The 15695-nt window shown below is 39.5% G+C and overlaps 1 protein-coding gene across 5 annotated transcripts in view; it reads left to right on the top strand.

The window, feature by feature from the left end:
- Positions 1 to 1534: 1534 nt before the first annotated feature.
- ndrg4 (NDRG family member 4) overlaps positions 1535 to 15695 on the top strand; it is a 39259-nt gene continuing 25098 nt past the window's right edge. For 2 of the 5 annotated variants that reach the window (XM_053631267.1, XM_053631265.1), the window contains exons 1-4: positions 1538 to 1720; positions 3501 to 3574; positions 10610 to 10700; positions 13995 to 14123. In XM_053631267.1, the coding sequence (XP_053487242.1) occupies positions 3501 to 3574; positions 10610 to 10700; positions 13995 to 14123 (294 nt within the window). In that variant the 5' untranslated portion in view covers positions 1538 to 1720. Of the gene's footprint in view, positions 1721 to 3500; positions 3575 to 10609; positions 10701 to 13994; positions 14124 to 15695 lie in introns of all 5 variants that reach the window. The other 3 variants (XM_053631263.1, XM_053631266.1, XM_053631264.1) reach the window with 3 other exon arrangements.

Raw genomic sequence — 15695 nt, 5'->3', positions numbered from 1 at the left:
ATTTTCTTTTCTTGCCAACCCATTCCTTTAAAAGAGATGACAGTGATGCAAGAACTGCAAATATTTTCACTAAAACATGTTTTGTGCCAAATGCTCAGTCATTTTATATTCATAGTGCATCATACTATATTTCAGAAAAGTGATCCCAGTAATAAGAAACAGAAGCAGAGTTTGAGGGTTCATTTTTGGCTACTATAGAACAAGCTGCAGAAATGAGAATGAGGAAGAATTAAGAGTTTAATAGTGTGAGATAGCACAAGATGACATGCTGCTAATTTACTAAAGTGTAACTCTGCATTTAGATTATTTTTAGGGCAACAGGAAAGTGCTGGCAAGAGTGCAAGTGCAAAGGAGTTTTGTGCGAAACAAATACATAGGAAATATAGTAAGTACTGACTTTTGACTATCAGAAACCTGTAAAAGGTTATAAGATTTTTGCTGAAGAAATCTAGAAATTATGGATGCACGAGTACTGTAGATAATTACTATAAATCCAAGCAGGTAACATGAGAGATGACTATAAACATTACATCTTATGACAAAGCTGGAGGCTATCCCAGGGAACTTAGGGCACAATGCAGGGGACACCCTGGATGGGGTGCCAACCAATCACATAGTGCAATCGCACACACATTCACACACTACGGACAATTTGAAAACACCTTTCAAACTGTCTTTGGACTGGGGATGGACAGGGAGAACATGCAAACTCCACGCACACAGAGTGGAGGCACAATTCGAACTGCCATCCCCGGTAGTGCGAGGCAAATGTGGTAAAACTCGATGCCACTATGCCAGAATGAACCCCTTCAATTTGTTTTTTAACATATCTTTTTAACAAATAGACAAATTTATACCAATACAATATTATATCAGGTATACCTGCTATGCCATAACATTGCTGCCTCACAGCTGGTTTGATCATGAGCTTGGTTTACTGTCTGTGTGAAGATTCACATGTTCAGATGTTCTTCCCATGTCCACGTGGGTTTCTTCCAGGTTGTCTGTTTTCCTCCCACCTGCCAAAAACATGTCAAGAGCTGAACTGACTACTCTAAGTGTAAATGAGTGGATGAATGGTGCCCTGTGATGGACTGGGATCTCATCCAGGGTGTATTCCTGCCTCACGTCCAGTGTTCCTGGATTAGAATCCGGATCCAGAATAAAGAGGTCACTGAAGATGAATGAAGGAATCCTATTTACTGTTAGGAGAGGCATATTTGCAGTTTTGGTACTGGGTTGGGTTTCATTAACCATTGGGCTGCTTTTGTCTTGTAGTCAACAGTCTTCCATAATTATGGTGTTATTTCCTCTTTGTTCTTATTAGACTTTGTCTTATTTGTCTTTTCTGTTTTTGTCTTTTCACATATTTTCCCTCCATTTCTTTCCCAGTTAAATTTTTTTCTCCAGTCCCTTTGTTCTCTCTCTCTTTCTCTCTCTCTCTCTCTGTCTGCCTCTCTCGCTTATTGTGCGCTCATGCTGCATCATCCAGGAGGACACGTGCTCTCTGTTTATTACCGTGGAGGGCGGGAGGGAGCAAGGAAGGGTGGGAGAGAGACAGAGAAAAAGAGGTTCAGAAAGCAGAGCCCTCATAGGGTAGCAGCATCTCAACAAAACACACTCACAAACACACTCGCTCACAGGAGGAGCAGGAAAACAAAGACGCCAAACACTCTGAAATCTCCTCCGTAGAAGAAACAGCAGACGCAAAAGCCTTCAGGTAGGATATATTCCGATTTTTATATCTTTATTTATTTGTTTAATTTATCCTATATTTGTGAAGCTAATATGTAAGTCTTCAAAGTGTGTGTGTGTGTTGTAAGCTCGTGCTGACTTTCTGTTGGTGTGTGTAGCTAACGGCTTGGTGTTGGAGGACACTTAAAGAGAGATAGAATGTATGACAGATTAAGGCCCCTTAATGACCTTTATAAATACTCAGCACACTCCTACGCACACATTCAGGCTCGCAGTGTGTGAGCGATGAGCTTCTTGTGCATTTGCTACACGTCTGGCTGAAGGAGTGAAGGTCGTTACATTAGATTTATGAACCTGCAAAAGAGCTGCGTCAGACGTCAGAAGGGACCATGCTGAAAATCAATCTGGACACACCTTTAGCATTAACAGGTGGCACTCTGGGATTCATCCGGCCTCTGCTATGTGCTTGGGTTATATTTGGAGGCTGTGTTCTAACCGATAACAATGGCTGTCTGGTCTCGACCTAATCACCAGCCGCACTTCACATAATATTTGACGCCTGAGCAGCTGGTGAGAAGCCAGACTGCAGCGCTGAGCTGGAACTTTCCTCTGGTGGTATGGACCCAAACTGGGGCTTGTTTTAAGTTGGTCAGAGCTTCTGGAAATCAGGTTTCGAAACCACTGGCCCCTCCCAGTATTCCCCTGCACTCTGATTTGTGAAATAGACACAGCATCAAGGGATGGTTTGTCTCAGTGTTGGATGATATTTGAATTTGACTGACAGTTAGAGTAGGACTAGACATTTTGAAATGGTTTGGTATGGATTACAGTGAGAGCGCCTGTGAGTACCATAATAAAACATTACTCTCTCTGACATCAGTAACACTGTGTTTTATTATATTCCTATGGAATCATTTGTATAACAACAAGATTGAGTCACAATTCACAGAGAATGCTAAACAGCTCTATTGTACCTTACAGCAATATATTGATATATATTCAAAATAGATGGACAGTTTAGTCTGTATTGTAAAGTTCCCAATGTGCATGTACATATGTATGTGCATATATCGTTTACACATGTGTGATTTGGCTGACGTTAAAGCTTGTCATACTGACGATGAACAGCAAGCTTTTTGCAATACGCACATTAAGTCTGAACTGAATGACACTTATATTCTAAGGCTCAGCTGGCAAATCCTCACTCCTCTACTGATTCTCAACATGCCTTTGAACTAGAAACATTATCATAAATTGGTTTATAAACGATTAGACAAGACTTGAGATTAACTGGGGTAACATCAATAATCCTGCAAACTGTTGAGAAATCTGCCATCTGTTGGATCTCTTGGACTCAAACTACTGAGAATGCTCACATGCAGTGCCTGCTCCATGTTACATAACGATGCAACACACACTGTCTTGCCAACTTTCTTTCTGCCTCAGTTATATATCTCATGGACTTGAATCCTCCTTGTTAGGTCTGGACTGCAGAAAGTCAGACAAATGTTTGTCTTTTGTGTCTAGAATCATACTACGAAGTTGCTTTGCATCTTTTTTTTTTTTTAAATTAACTAAAGCTATTCGACCTCAGAGTTAATCATTTGTAATGGCTCCCATTTTGTCTGCTCTTGTTTAGCATCCCAGCTTTGCTTTACCTTTTTTCCTTCAATCCTGAATGATACCGATATCACCGGATGCTCATTTTGCATTCACAGTTCAATAGAAAAATGCCTTAGATATACATTTTAATGCTCTTTATGTGTAAAGTGCAAAATTCAACGGTTCTTGTTTTGTACTGCTAGATGGGGCCCGGATTGTTCTGGAACTTCCCCTCCAAGACTAGCTGCACGGTTTCACAGACCCTGCTGCAGACGATGTACGTAGTTCTGCTTGTAACCGTAGCTCGTAGACTTTTTTTTTTTTCTGGCATTCAGTCCATCCCTTCATTTCTTTTTGTCCGTCTTTTATTTCACATTAAATTCCATCGACCCAACAATCGTGACGTCTGCCCATGTCACCTTGAGGAGAATACATTTACAGATCTGTGTTGCATGCAAGCAACCAATCATTGCACAGCATGGAGCCACATTCATAGACTGCAGGTTAATAGTGGTAGATTGTGTAAGGTGATGTTGCTGTTTCTCACGGACCAATCAGTGCACGAGTTTATGCAAAAACACCCTGAGATCACTTGAATAAACAGCCACACCTCCATCCCTGTGGTTTTTTTTGGCAGTGGAACAAAGTGCATTAGTTGACTTGCTGATGATGCACATGTTTGCTGGTCTCAATCATATACCCAAGATTAATTTTTGACTGTGATGGAGATGAAGATGCTATAAAATTTTCTCACACTTTTCAGAAAAAGATCAGGTGCAGTTGAAGAGATTGTCTTATCGAAGACAATGATATGTGAACCACTGGCTGTTCCTGAGAGTCCTAGTTCACAGTGGGGTTTCTATTTAAAGCAACAAAGCACCTGGATTAATAGAGGATTCAACTACATTTTGACATCTTGCACAGTGTAAGTGAGGACCCAAGTAACTAAGAAAGAAATGTGGACTGCTGTGGTCAGAGTGTCTTGATGGTGGGTTTCATCTGAAACATCTTAAAAGTTCCCCTTCGTTTGGCAGTGGTAAAATCATTCATTTAGAAAATCACATTGCTTTACCATCTGCCGGCCTGGAGCAGTCCCTCGGCCAGTGATCCATCATGGCAGGAATTTGTGTACTAGAGCTGGAAGCATAAATACTTCCAGAGGCACATGGTGTCTCTGATGCTATGGCTTGAGAGCTAGATAGCTGGACTGTGTTTGTGGGCCATGACCCAAACTCCACCAGAGGTGAGCCATACAATGACACCCTTTAGTTCACTGTTTTCATGTTTTCAATCAACAGTTCTGGTGCTGAACTTGCAAGCAAAATAACATTCTCCAATACAGATTGAGTCTTTGAGGTCCTTGAAGATGTCTGATCTGAGCACATGAAGCATGATGACAGGGATACTGCTTGCTTGGTTGCCACCAAGCTTGGTCTGCCCAGGGGATATATTTGAGTAAGTCGACTTAATAGGAATGTGCAAATTCTTATATAGGCAATCTATTATGTGGACAGTCTGTGTTTTTGATTCCTGATTGTTAGTGATCTTTCTAACAGGACCATTTTCTAAAAATTTCCCTTCTTTGCATCCATTACTGAACTGGACTTTGCAAACTGGACTTTTACGGAGAATCCGTAAAAACGGCTTCAATGGCTTACCCTGAGTGCTGTCTTGAGAAATAAAGGAGATTGCAGACATGCCAAAAATATAAAAAGTGTGGTACACACTGTACAATTTTCAGTAACTGATGAAAATCACACATCAGAAAATAATCCTTTGGCCATCAGTTTAGTGCCATTGAAACCAAAGTCAACACCGTCAACAATAAAGTTCTGTATAAAACTGTGTTAAAACCATCAACAGGAAGACGGCATTGGATGACGTGAAACTCGCAAAACAACTACAGGTACATTAGTGATGATGACAAAACATAAATAAAACATGTTAACATCTTAACTTCACCTTGAAGACTGTTTATTTATAATCAGCTCCATTTTCTGCACAAGCTCAGATCATGCTGATTGGTGATGTAAGCAGAACGTGGTTCTTTAGTTACAGGTCTGTCTTTGGAGGATCTTCATCATAGAATCAAAGATGAAGAATAAATCTGCTGTCATGTAGACTACAATAGAATTCTGGGCAAGATTTTAGTAGTATCATCTCATACAATGTGATAAGCTATAATCTTGCTTAAATTGCAAAGGCCTTAAAGCAAATGCAAAAAGGTTAAACAAGGTTCGATTTGGAAGAGCTCCTTCTAGTGGCTCATAATGTAAAAGCACTGGTTCAATAAAGGAAGTGGGTTATAGGGTTTGGGATTCATGTTCAGATTTTGCCTGTCTCTTTAGTACTAGGTGTAATTTGACTTCTAATTGGAAGTACAGCCTTCTGTTCTTTGTTAACCATATGGGATTTGGTTGATTAGCGTTTCCTAACTACCAACAACAAATGAAAAGCTGAATAATTCACTTATGATCTATATTGGGTTTTAGGAAATGTTGAAACCATGCAAGATCTGGAAGTCTAAATTCCTCCAGAGGCACAGGGTCTCTCTGACACCATGGCCACAGGACTATATAAGCATGTGACTTACATTTACATTAATGACATTTGGCAGAAGCCTTTATCCAGAGCGACTTACATTTATCTTATTTATACAACTGAGCAGTTGAGGGTTAAGGGCCTTGCTCAAGGGTCCAGTAGTAGCAGAACTCACAACCTTCCAGTCAGAAGTCCAATGTCTTAATCACTGAGCTACCAGCACCCCTACAACCACTTAAGCTAATAGCAAAGTTAGCATAAAAACCGTCAGTTCCTGCTAATTAGCGCTTCTGTTCTCTACCTGGTCTGGTTTCTGTCTTTCGTCTTCCTTGTTAACAATAAAACAAGATTAAATAAATAAATAAAACAAAAATTTAACTATGGGAATATTCTTTGGTGGGCATGGTGGCTTAGTGGTTAGCATATTTGCCTCACACCTCCAGGGTTGAGGGTTTGATTTCCGTCGCCGCCCTGTGTGTGCGGAGTGTGCATCGGGGTTTCCTCCGGTTACTCTGGTTTCCTCTTTCAATCCAAAGACATGCACTGTAGACTGATTGGCATTTCCAAATTGTCCATAGTGTGTGATTGTGCCCTGCGATAGTTTGGTGCCCTTTCCAGGTTGTCCCCACCTTGTGTCCCATGTCCCCTGGGATAGGTTCCAGTGATACAGAAAATGGATGGAATTTTCCCTGCATGAGGATAGTTTCCAGTGTCCTTCTGTACACCTCATTAGAATTAGCATTAATATGACTGCATATTAGAGTCTATCATATTAAGGAGCCAGCATAATAATAAACAGACCAGCCCAGATGACAGGAAGGATGCTGTTTTGTGGCATTATTTGGTTTGTCTTGACTGGAGGAGAGTCAGTATTTTGTCTCTGATTGTTGCCAGGTGATTGAGCCAATTGCTGATGCTTCTGACAGCCAGGCACTGTTATTAGAATTCAGTCTGCTGCCCCATATACACAACTGCACCAGATTTCAATTTTACGCACACACACACACACACACAGCCTAGTTTTCAGCCATTGACTGGGACTTGATATACTAGGTCAGACTTATTCCCCACATGAACAGCTAGACTTATTTTAACAAAATACAACAGAACCACTTTAACACTGATAAACATATTTGAGCTTTTTGCCCATTTTCACCAAGATTAGTCCCAATTATTAGCAAGTTCTCCTCTATCACATGACATAACCAAACTGAAGAACTCACCCAGCCATTGCATCTTTTCAAACTGCTACACAAGGACTGTGTAGGGCAACTCTACGTGTCCAACTGGATTTAATGGATGAGGGCACTAGCTACAGTCTTGTTTATGCATGAGCTCACAGATGGCCACAATTGGCTAGTGTGGATCTGACTGGCATGGGAGAGAAAATGTTCCATCCATCCATCCATCCATCCATTTTCTGTACCACTTATCCTACACAGGATCGTGGGGGAGTCTGGAGCCTATCTCGAGGGACAAGGTGGGGGACACCCTGGACGTGGTGCCAGCCCATCGCAAGGCACAATCACACACACACCATTCACACACTACAGACAATTTTGAGATGCCAATGTATGTCTTTGGACTTGGGGAGGAAACCGGAGTACCTGGAGGAAACCCCCGAAGCACAGGGAGAACATGCAAACACCACGCACACAGGGCGGAGGTGGGAATCAAACCCCCAACCCCAGAGGTGCGAGGCAAACATGCTAACCACTAAATCACTATGCGCTGATGAAATTGATATTATAATAAATAAAAATATACATATATAATTGTTGACAAATACTGTGGTATAAGATGAATAAAAACTTGAGGACATTCTGTTATTGGAAAAGAATTAAGTTTGGGGTGGTAAGAGTAACTTCTCATTGTGCTGCATCACACCACCCCGTCTTGGATTATTTTCCTATAACAGCATGCCCATTTATGTTTTATTCCTTACATAAACAACATGCACATTATCATTATTGCTGTCACTACCCCTGTGTTCCATTCAGTGGTAGGTTGCCTAGGAAGGCAGCATGTATGAGCAGCATTTGTTCTCCTGAGGAAAAAGTCAGACCCTGTGTAAATTCAGAGTGGGAGGGTGGCATGTATCTTTCTTTCTCAGAGAAGGCCATCCCATGATCAGATGAAAGTTCAAAATAAAGATTTTTTTTTAACTATAGAAACAGAACTTAGGCTATAGAAATGTAAACGGTTACTTTACCATTAAAAGCTTAAAATAGCACTCCAAACAGTATGCATATTGAAAGCAGGGGCAAGTGTCGATGAAGAAATAACAGAACAACCCAGCAGGGTTCTCCAATGCTGCTTGACGTTGCCATAGCAACACCGGCATGGGTGCGGAGCCTAATAAAAAGCTTGTGTATGTCATTGTGGTTTGATGTGATAGAGGTGCTATTTTGGGCAGGGGGCAAATATGAGACAATACGGATGTCGGATGTCTCCTTTCAGGAGCTGAGAATGACTCATAAACATCTGTGAGCCAGCATTAATGGAATGCCGGTTTTTGATTTCGGCCAGAGGAGGGTCTATAAGGAAGCCGATCAGGTCTGATGAGCACTTAGGCAGTCGTCCATTAGGAAGTCTTTTATGTGAGGGAAAGAGTATTTAGAAAAACAACAACTGGATTGAACTTGATGAATAATGTAACAGGTTTAGCGGGACTTGGTCCGATGTGAAAGAGCTTCTTGTTTTCGGGCCTCTTCATTAACACATTTGAGAAAGAGCTAGAATACACGCTGGCCGCTGTTGTCACAGTTACCCAACACTTTGGCTGTGATTGTGTGATTTTTGTCTGCTGTTATGCAACCAAACTAATCAACCCCTCAAGAGCTGCTGATTCATTCTCACACCATCACAGTCAAATGGTTGACTGCCAATAAATTACAGAAAAAAAACCCTAGAACATTTAGAACCATATTGAATACTTATTCGGTAGGATAAGATAATCGTATTGGTCCCTAACAGGAAATTCATTTGTTGCAGCAAAAAACCCAAAATGAATCAAGAACAACAACAAAAAAATAGAATGACAACAAACATATTATGATAGTATACTTGGCTTATTCCTAAACTTACTGACCCTTTTATCAGATAAACCTACAATATACAGTATGTGCAATTTTTAAGCAGAGCCTGACCGTAGGTCATCTGTGATTCTCAAAGATCCTGTTAATTCTTTTCATATTATGCTGCAGCAGACATTAGCAGTAGTTCTACACTATGCTTTCATATCACAAAATCACAGAAGCCAAAAACTGTTACTCTCTAAAGCAATAAGAAACAAAGAAAGACAAAAAGAAAGAAAGAAGAGGTAGCATCATAATTTATTCATAAACATCAATGTTCCAAGTGTATTTTTATTCCTTTACTCTGTCATACTGTTGTTTTTTTTTAAATCATAATTTAATCATAAAGTTTACTCTTTCAGATTAAGTTTAATTCCTTTACTCACTGTAACCTGTTTATTCAATTGCTAATGGCAATGTTTTTTATTTTTAGCGCAATTTGATATTTATTGTGTTTATTCAGTTCCCGTTTCCTGTTACCGATACGATAACTAATGGGCGGTACCTGCTGATAACGATTAATCAGCCGATAGTTTTTAAAATCGATACTGAATGAAAAAATAACAGTCAAAGTAAAATATTGCTGAACTTTTATTCCAAAAATAAACAGTACTGACTGTACCATGAAAATGTACTGTACTTTTTTATGAAATAAATATACAAATATTGATATATATTAACTATCCATAAATATTAAAGAAAATAAAAGAAATGCATCTGAAAGTGACACTCCAAATAACAAATAAATATAGAGACATCCAAAAAAGGAATAAAAAAAAACACTTAAAATAACACAACAACATTAGTCAGTGATAGTTTTTATTTTGCCTCTAGAGGCTGCTCCTGTACTGTATAATGACAGCTGACCCTTCTCAGCTGCTCCTGCAATGGACGCAATAGTTCGATCAATCAATTGTTGGAGCCGATTAATTGGCAAAACTGATCAATCGGTTGACCTCTACTTTCAGTAGACTATCATTAAATAATTCAAAGTAGATCTTGTGATCTTAAACATCCAAATGTGTATTTTTAAAAAAACATTAAACACATCATTATGATCATTTGGGTATGTTCATAGTATTAGAATAGTGATAATTGTTTTGACAGCCGTAGTGTAAAGGGAAGTTTACATAATAAACGCCATGCGTTTATTTACAATTAATCATCGTTGGCTGCTGTGCTGGTTTGTTTCTCACTGCTGCTGTCTGTTAGAAATTATTTCACACGATTTTTGTGTCATGTCTACTTAAGAAAAAGTGCATTATGAAGTGTGTGTGTGTGTGTGTGTGTGTGTGTGTGTGTGTGTGTGTGTGTGTGTCTGCATGCTGCAGCATGGTGAAAAAAAACACGATGCTAATGTTTGGCTGTGTGAATCGGTGAAATGACCTGCAATGAATCACACCCTGTTGAGTCCATTCAGCTAGGTTGATTAGCATTAGCAGGCTGGCTTGTTGTTTTCGATTGAATTGGCATCCTGCTAAGTGATGGAGCTATTCAGACCTGCATGACTTCACACACACACACACACACACACACACACACTCACACACTAATAAGGTGTTTATTGTATAAGTATTATGTATAACGTGGGGGAATATGTTCATTTTGAATGCTGAGAGATAAAGTGGATGTTGTAGTGGAATGAAGCAGCCTTACTAATCTCAGGTATTTGTCTGTTGCTATGGTGATTTCAGGTTGCTCTCCAAGATGGCTGGCATGAAGGAACAGCAATTCATCGAGGAGAAGCCACTACTTCCAGAAACCAGAGGCCAAGACACAGAAATGGTGAGTGTGTGTGTGCCTTTCTGCTACATTCGATGCATCTAAATATAGTGGATGAAGTAGAGATTTGGATGTCCTCATTTTGTGTGCGTGGATGATTGTGTATCTCTCTGAACCCACATAGCGCTCCAATTTCAGTTTCAGCATATAGAGGTTACTAACAGGATCTGAAAAGCATGAAATGCGGGGGCAAGAACAACGTCATCTAAAATAATGGTGTTGAAAATAACACCTTTCTAAAAACCTGTTTTTTACGGCTTGGAACATTCTGTTACTTCTGCACATAAACTGTGTTGGATTCCAAGCCCCATACCGTAATTGACGTGAAGTGGCACCTAATTAAAGCTGTGGTTGATTGCTGAAGTGTTTCAACACCAGTAATAATCATAATTTGCAGAAAAAAAAAACTTTGATCTGCGATTTGAAGTATTGCCATGCAATGGGTCTTCCAAGGGTTTTTTGTTGTTTCAGGCTTCTGGAAATTTACATATGCAAATAATATCTGAAATATGATTGTTAGTTGCAAGAGAAACAATTCACTTTTACTTGTAAATGTACTCCTTGACGTCACTCAGAAAGTGACAGTCTGGTCCACCATGTTTGTTAAAACAGAATTTTGCTTTGCCTACATTGCCTAGGTAAAAAAGCTCATTCCAGTCTATCATCATACAAACTGCATGTCTGAATCACCACTGTGAATTTACACCATACTGCAGTGCTAAAGTACATGCAAAAAGTGTCAAAACTACAAACACAAGGAACTGGGCTTGATCCAAACAAAGAAGCCACATAGACTATACAGTTGCAATCAAAATAATTCAACCCCCATTGCAAATCAGGTTTATTGTCAAAATTTACAGACTTTCAGCTGTTTGCAATGAACAAATCAAACAAAAGCAATTGAAATGGTTCAACACAATGAATGCTTCAAGTGGTTTCCCCAAATTCAACTGAAAATGTAACTTATAATGACTTGTCCAGTCCCAAATTATTCAACCCCTTCATCGCAATCATCTTTAGTACTTAGTAGAGCACCCTTTTGCTGTTATGACCTGCTGCAAACGAGATGCATAGCTTCTGGCAGCGTTCCTGAGGAATCTTAACCCATTCCTCATGAGCAATAGCCTCCTGTTCAGTAATATTCTTGAGTTTGCGTGCTGCAACCACCTTCTTCAAATCCCACCAGAGATTTTCTATGGGGTTCAAGTCAGGTGACTGTGATGGCCCTGTAGAATCTTCCAGGACTTCTTCTGCATCCAAGCCTTGGTGGAATTTGAGGTATGCTTGAGATCATTATCCTGTTGGAAGGTCCAATGACGCCCAAGCTTCAGCTTCCTCACAGACGGCATGACGTTTTTCCTAGGATTTCCTGATACTTCAATGAACCCATCTTGCCTTCCACATGCTGCAGGTTTCCAGTGCCAGAGGATGCAAAGCAGCCCCAGAGCATCACCGAGCCACCACCGTGCTTGACTGTGTACAGAGTGTTCTTTCGTCATTCTTCCTCCAGACATACCGCTGATCCATCGTGCTGAAAAGTTCCAGTTTTGTTTCGTCGCTCCACAGAACAGAATCCCAAAACATCTATGGCTAATTTATGTGATTTTGAGCGACTTTTCTTGTGCTTTTGGATCAGTAGTGGTGTACATCTTGGAGTTCAGGCATGGAAACCTTCTGCGTTTAGTACACACCTTACTGTGCTCACTGAAACCTCAGTGCCTGTTGCCACCAAGTCTTGCTGCAGGTCTTCGGCAGTCAGTCGAGGGTTTTTCACAACCTGCCTTCTCAGAAATCTGGTTGCAGCCGTTAGCTTCCTTCTTCTGCCCCGTCCAGGTAGTGTACACTCAACAAACCCCTAGCCAGTTCAGGTATTTCATGTGTTCCAGCTTAAGCACACCTGGTGCAACTAATGAAGCCCTTGATTAGCTGCATCAGGTGTGCTTGAGACAACACCTGTTTTGCATATTTGTGATGTTGTGAGGGATTCTTTTCAGGGGGTTGAATAATTTTGAGACTGGAGAATTCATAATAAGTTGCATTTTCAGCTGAATTTGGGGAAAACACTTGAAGCATTCATTGTGTTTATCTATTTCAATTGCTTTTGTTTTATTTATTCATTGCAAACAGCTGAAAGTCTGTAAATTTTGACAATAAATCTGATTTGTAATGGGGGTTGAATAATTTTGATTACAACTGTAGATGATAGACTACAATAGACTCTATACTGTATAGATTAATTCTAGAGTATAAAACTTTTTTTTTTTTTTACTTTATACCAACTTCTTCAAGTAATACAGTGAAGTGATGCATGTGGCGGTCTGGGAAAACCCACCGGATATTGCTGCGGCTAAATTGTGGTAAACAGACCTTTTTTTTTTTTTTTTTGCAAAACATTCTCTATGCAAGAAAATATACACATATTTCACCAAAAGGATGCAGAAATGTTATTTTTACTTGCCTATATTTTGTGATTACAGAAATTACACTAGGTAAATAATGAACCAGTTTAACAAACCTGGCTGTAAAAACAGTCAGTCTGCCTAAAAAGGTTTTAATTGCTAGCTTGCTAGCTAAGTATGTTTTCCTCATTCATTGAAGATCATGCTTTGATCAAGTTGTTGGTTATGTGCCAAAGGAAAACAGTCAAAATCGATACCAGCTGTCAAATTACTGGTGATGCACAAGCTCTGTCGCTTACACTGTAGAAATGGCAGAGGACAAAGTTGTCATTTTTAAGTGCGAATCAAAAATGAGTTATCTAACAGAACAAAACTCGGAGCGAATATTTCAGAACCAGTGTAAGAGCAGTGCTCAGTTGAGTGACTGACTTTTACCTGAGGAAATATTTACCAGAAAATTTTATTAAATGAAAATTAAATTAATAAATATTAGTTGCATTTAGACAATCAATGTTGGTGTCTTTTAAATACTGTTTTCTACCTTTTCACTTTTGGAGGTAGCCAGATTTTAAACTGCTAAAACTTTCCATTTGTTGAAATAAGTGCAAAGAAGGTCTGTATTTTCTAAACTGTATATACTGTATAGTAAGAATATGTCAAAATTTCACCACATGAAGGGTGTTCCCAAGCCACCACATGTATTTGCTAGTGGGTTTTTTTTGGCAGGTAACTTCAGCAAGTTCAAGAAGGTAATGAGAACTTTGCACTAAAGTAACACTTAAAATTCCATAGCCAGGCAAGGCAAAATTTGTATACAGTATAGCTTATGTCATAGTCCGCACATATACAGGACGCTGTGTGTTTTTCCTGTAACACGTGTTTATGTGTAATGAGGCAGGCGAGAGGAGCGTGTGTGAACGCAGGACCCTGCCCCCAGCCAGCACGCCCTACCCGCAAGTGGCATGAGATCGCTCGCCATTGGCTCGGTGTGACACGCCGCCACCGGACCAGCGGGGGGTGCATCCTGGTAACGAATGCACAGGCCACGCCCATTTCGTCTAACGGTAGATTAGAAGTGAATGAGCTCTTCAGAATGAAATCTTACAGTAGCTTGGAGTAACTGCAGAGCTTAGTGTTTTCCTTGATGACAATTGGCAGAGGCTTTTATCCAGTCATAAATGGTATGGCTAAGTGTCCCACCATGGTTCTCTGTCTGACTTGGGGTTTGAATCTTAACCACCCAACAAAGAGAACGATGCAGCAGCACTTTAGTCATTTAGTCTGTCCAGGAAGCTCTTTCTCTTTTGGTTTAGAAGCTAAAAGAGAATCCTTTCTCCTATTAAACACCAATGTAACTGCACTGTGATGTCAGCAGAGCAGGCAACGACTAACATCTCACTGGAAAAACAGAAAATACAGCACCAACCAACAAATCAGCAGTGGAAACACTAAACACATCACAATTATTTCAATATAAACATATTTAATGTGTTTCAGGGTGGAGTTTTCCATTAAGTTTCATGATTGAGTTCAAATCCCAGCCCTTAACCCTATGCCCAGCTCAGTGCTTGGATTGGAGTCTGCCTCACTCAGCCCTTTTGAATAAAAGCATCAGCCTAATGAATAAATAGATACTAAACTCTGCAGTGATCCAGGTCTATGAAGAACTGAATCTCATTCTGACTGTGTTTACAGTCATTGTAGGTCCATATACTCTTCAGATAGAGACTGGAGCAGAGATAGTTGATTGCTGATGTGTTACATCAGAGAGCAGAACCTGAATGTTCTTTCATTAATTTATGGGTAACACTTTACTATAAGGTCCACAAATAAGCAATATACTAATACTTAACTAATGGTTTATTAATAATGAATTAATACATGAACTAATCTTTAGCACATCTGGAAATAATGACGTGTATACATTAACAGCAAACGGAGACATGTGAACAGCCATTAACAATAGTAATAATTAAGTATTAACATCTTGTTAACTCATTCTTCTGGTATTCTGATTGCATATTTTACAAAATACACAAATTTATTAGCACAATCCACAGTCATTTCTGTGTGTTTGAGTGGCTCACCCTCCTGCAAGACCATCATCATCATCACCACCACCACTTTTATGGCATCACACTGCTAAAATGTTTTGATCTGCATCATGTGATCTCAAAGGAAGTTGTTAGTGGCTTTGCATTGTGAATTGCGAATTGTCTCTAGTTACTTAAATATCCCAATGTTCTGACTGACTAATTAACAGAATGAGTTTACTAGATATTAATAGTTAAACATTGCTGTTCTTTATGATTGTTCATATACAGTGGATATAAAAAGGTTTTTGGGATGTAAGAAACAAAAAAATTTAATCAAGATAAATCATGTCAGATTGTCTTCCATCTTTAATGTGATATAGCAACCAACAACCACTTCAAGTGAAAAATAAACAAACATTTTAGAAGAAAAAAAGAAAAGAAAAATCACAATTACCTGGTTGCACACCCCTTAACTAATACGTAGCACTACAGCATTCAGTCCTTTTGGGTAAAAGTCTACCAACTTAGAACATCTTGATTTGGCAGTTTTATTCCACTCCTCC

Source organism: Ictalurus furcatus, chromosome 8, assembly GCF_023375685.1.
Source record: "Ictalurus furcatus strain D&B chromosome 8, Billie_1.0, whole genome shotgun sequence".
In the NCBI taxonomy this organism is placed as follows: Eukaryota; Metazoa; Chordata; class Actinopteri; order Siluriformes; family Ictaluridae; genus Ictalurus; species Ictalurus furcatus.
The sequence above is the reverse complement of the archived record's forward strand: the minus strand, read 5'-3'. Positions and strand labels throughout refer to the sequence as shown.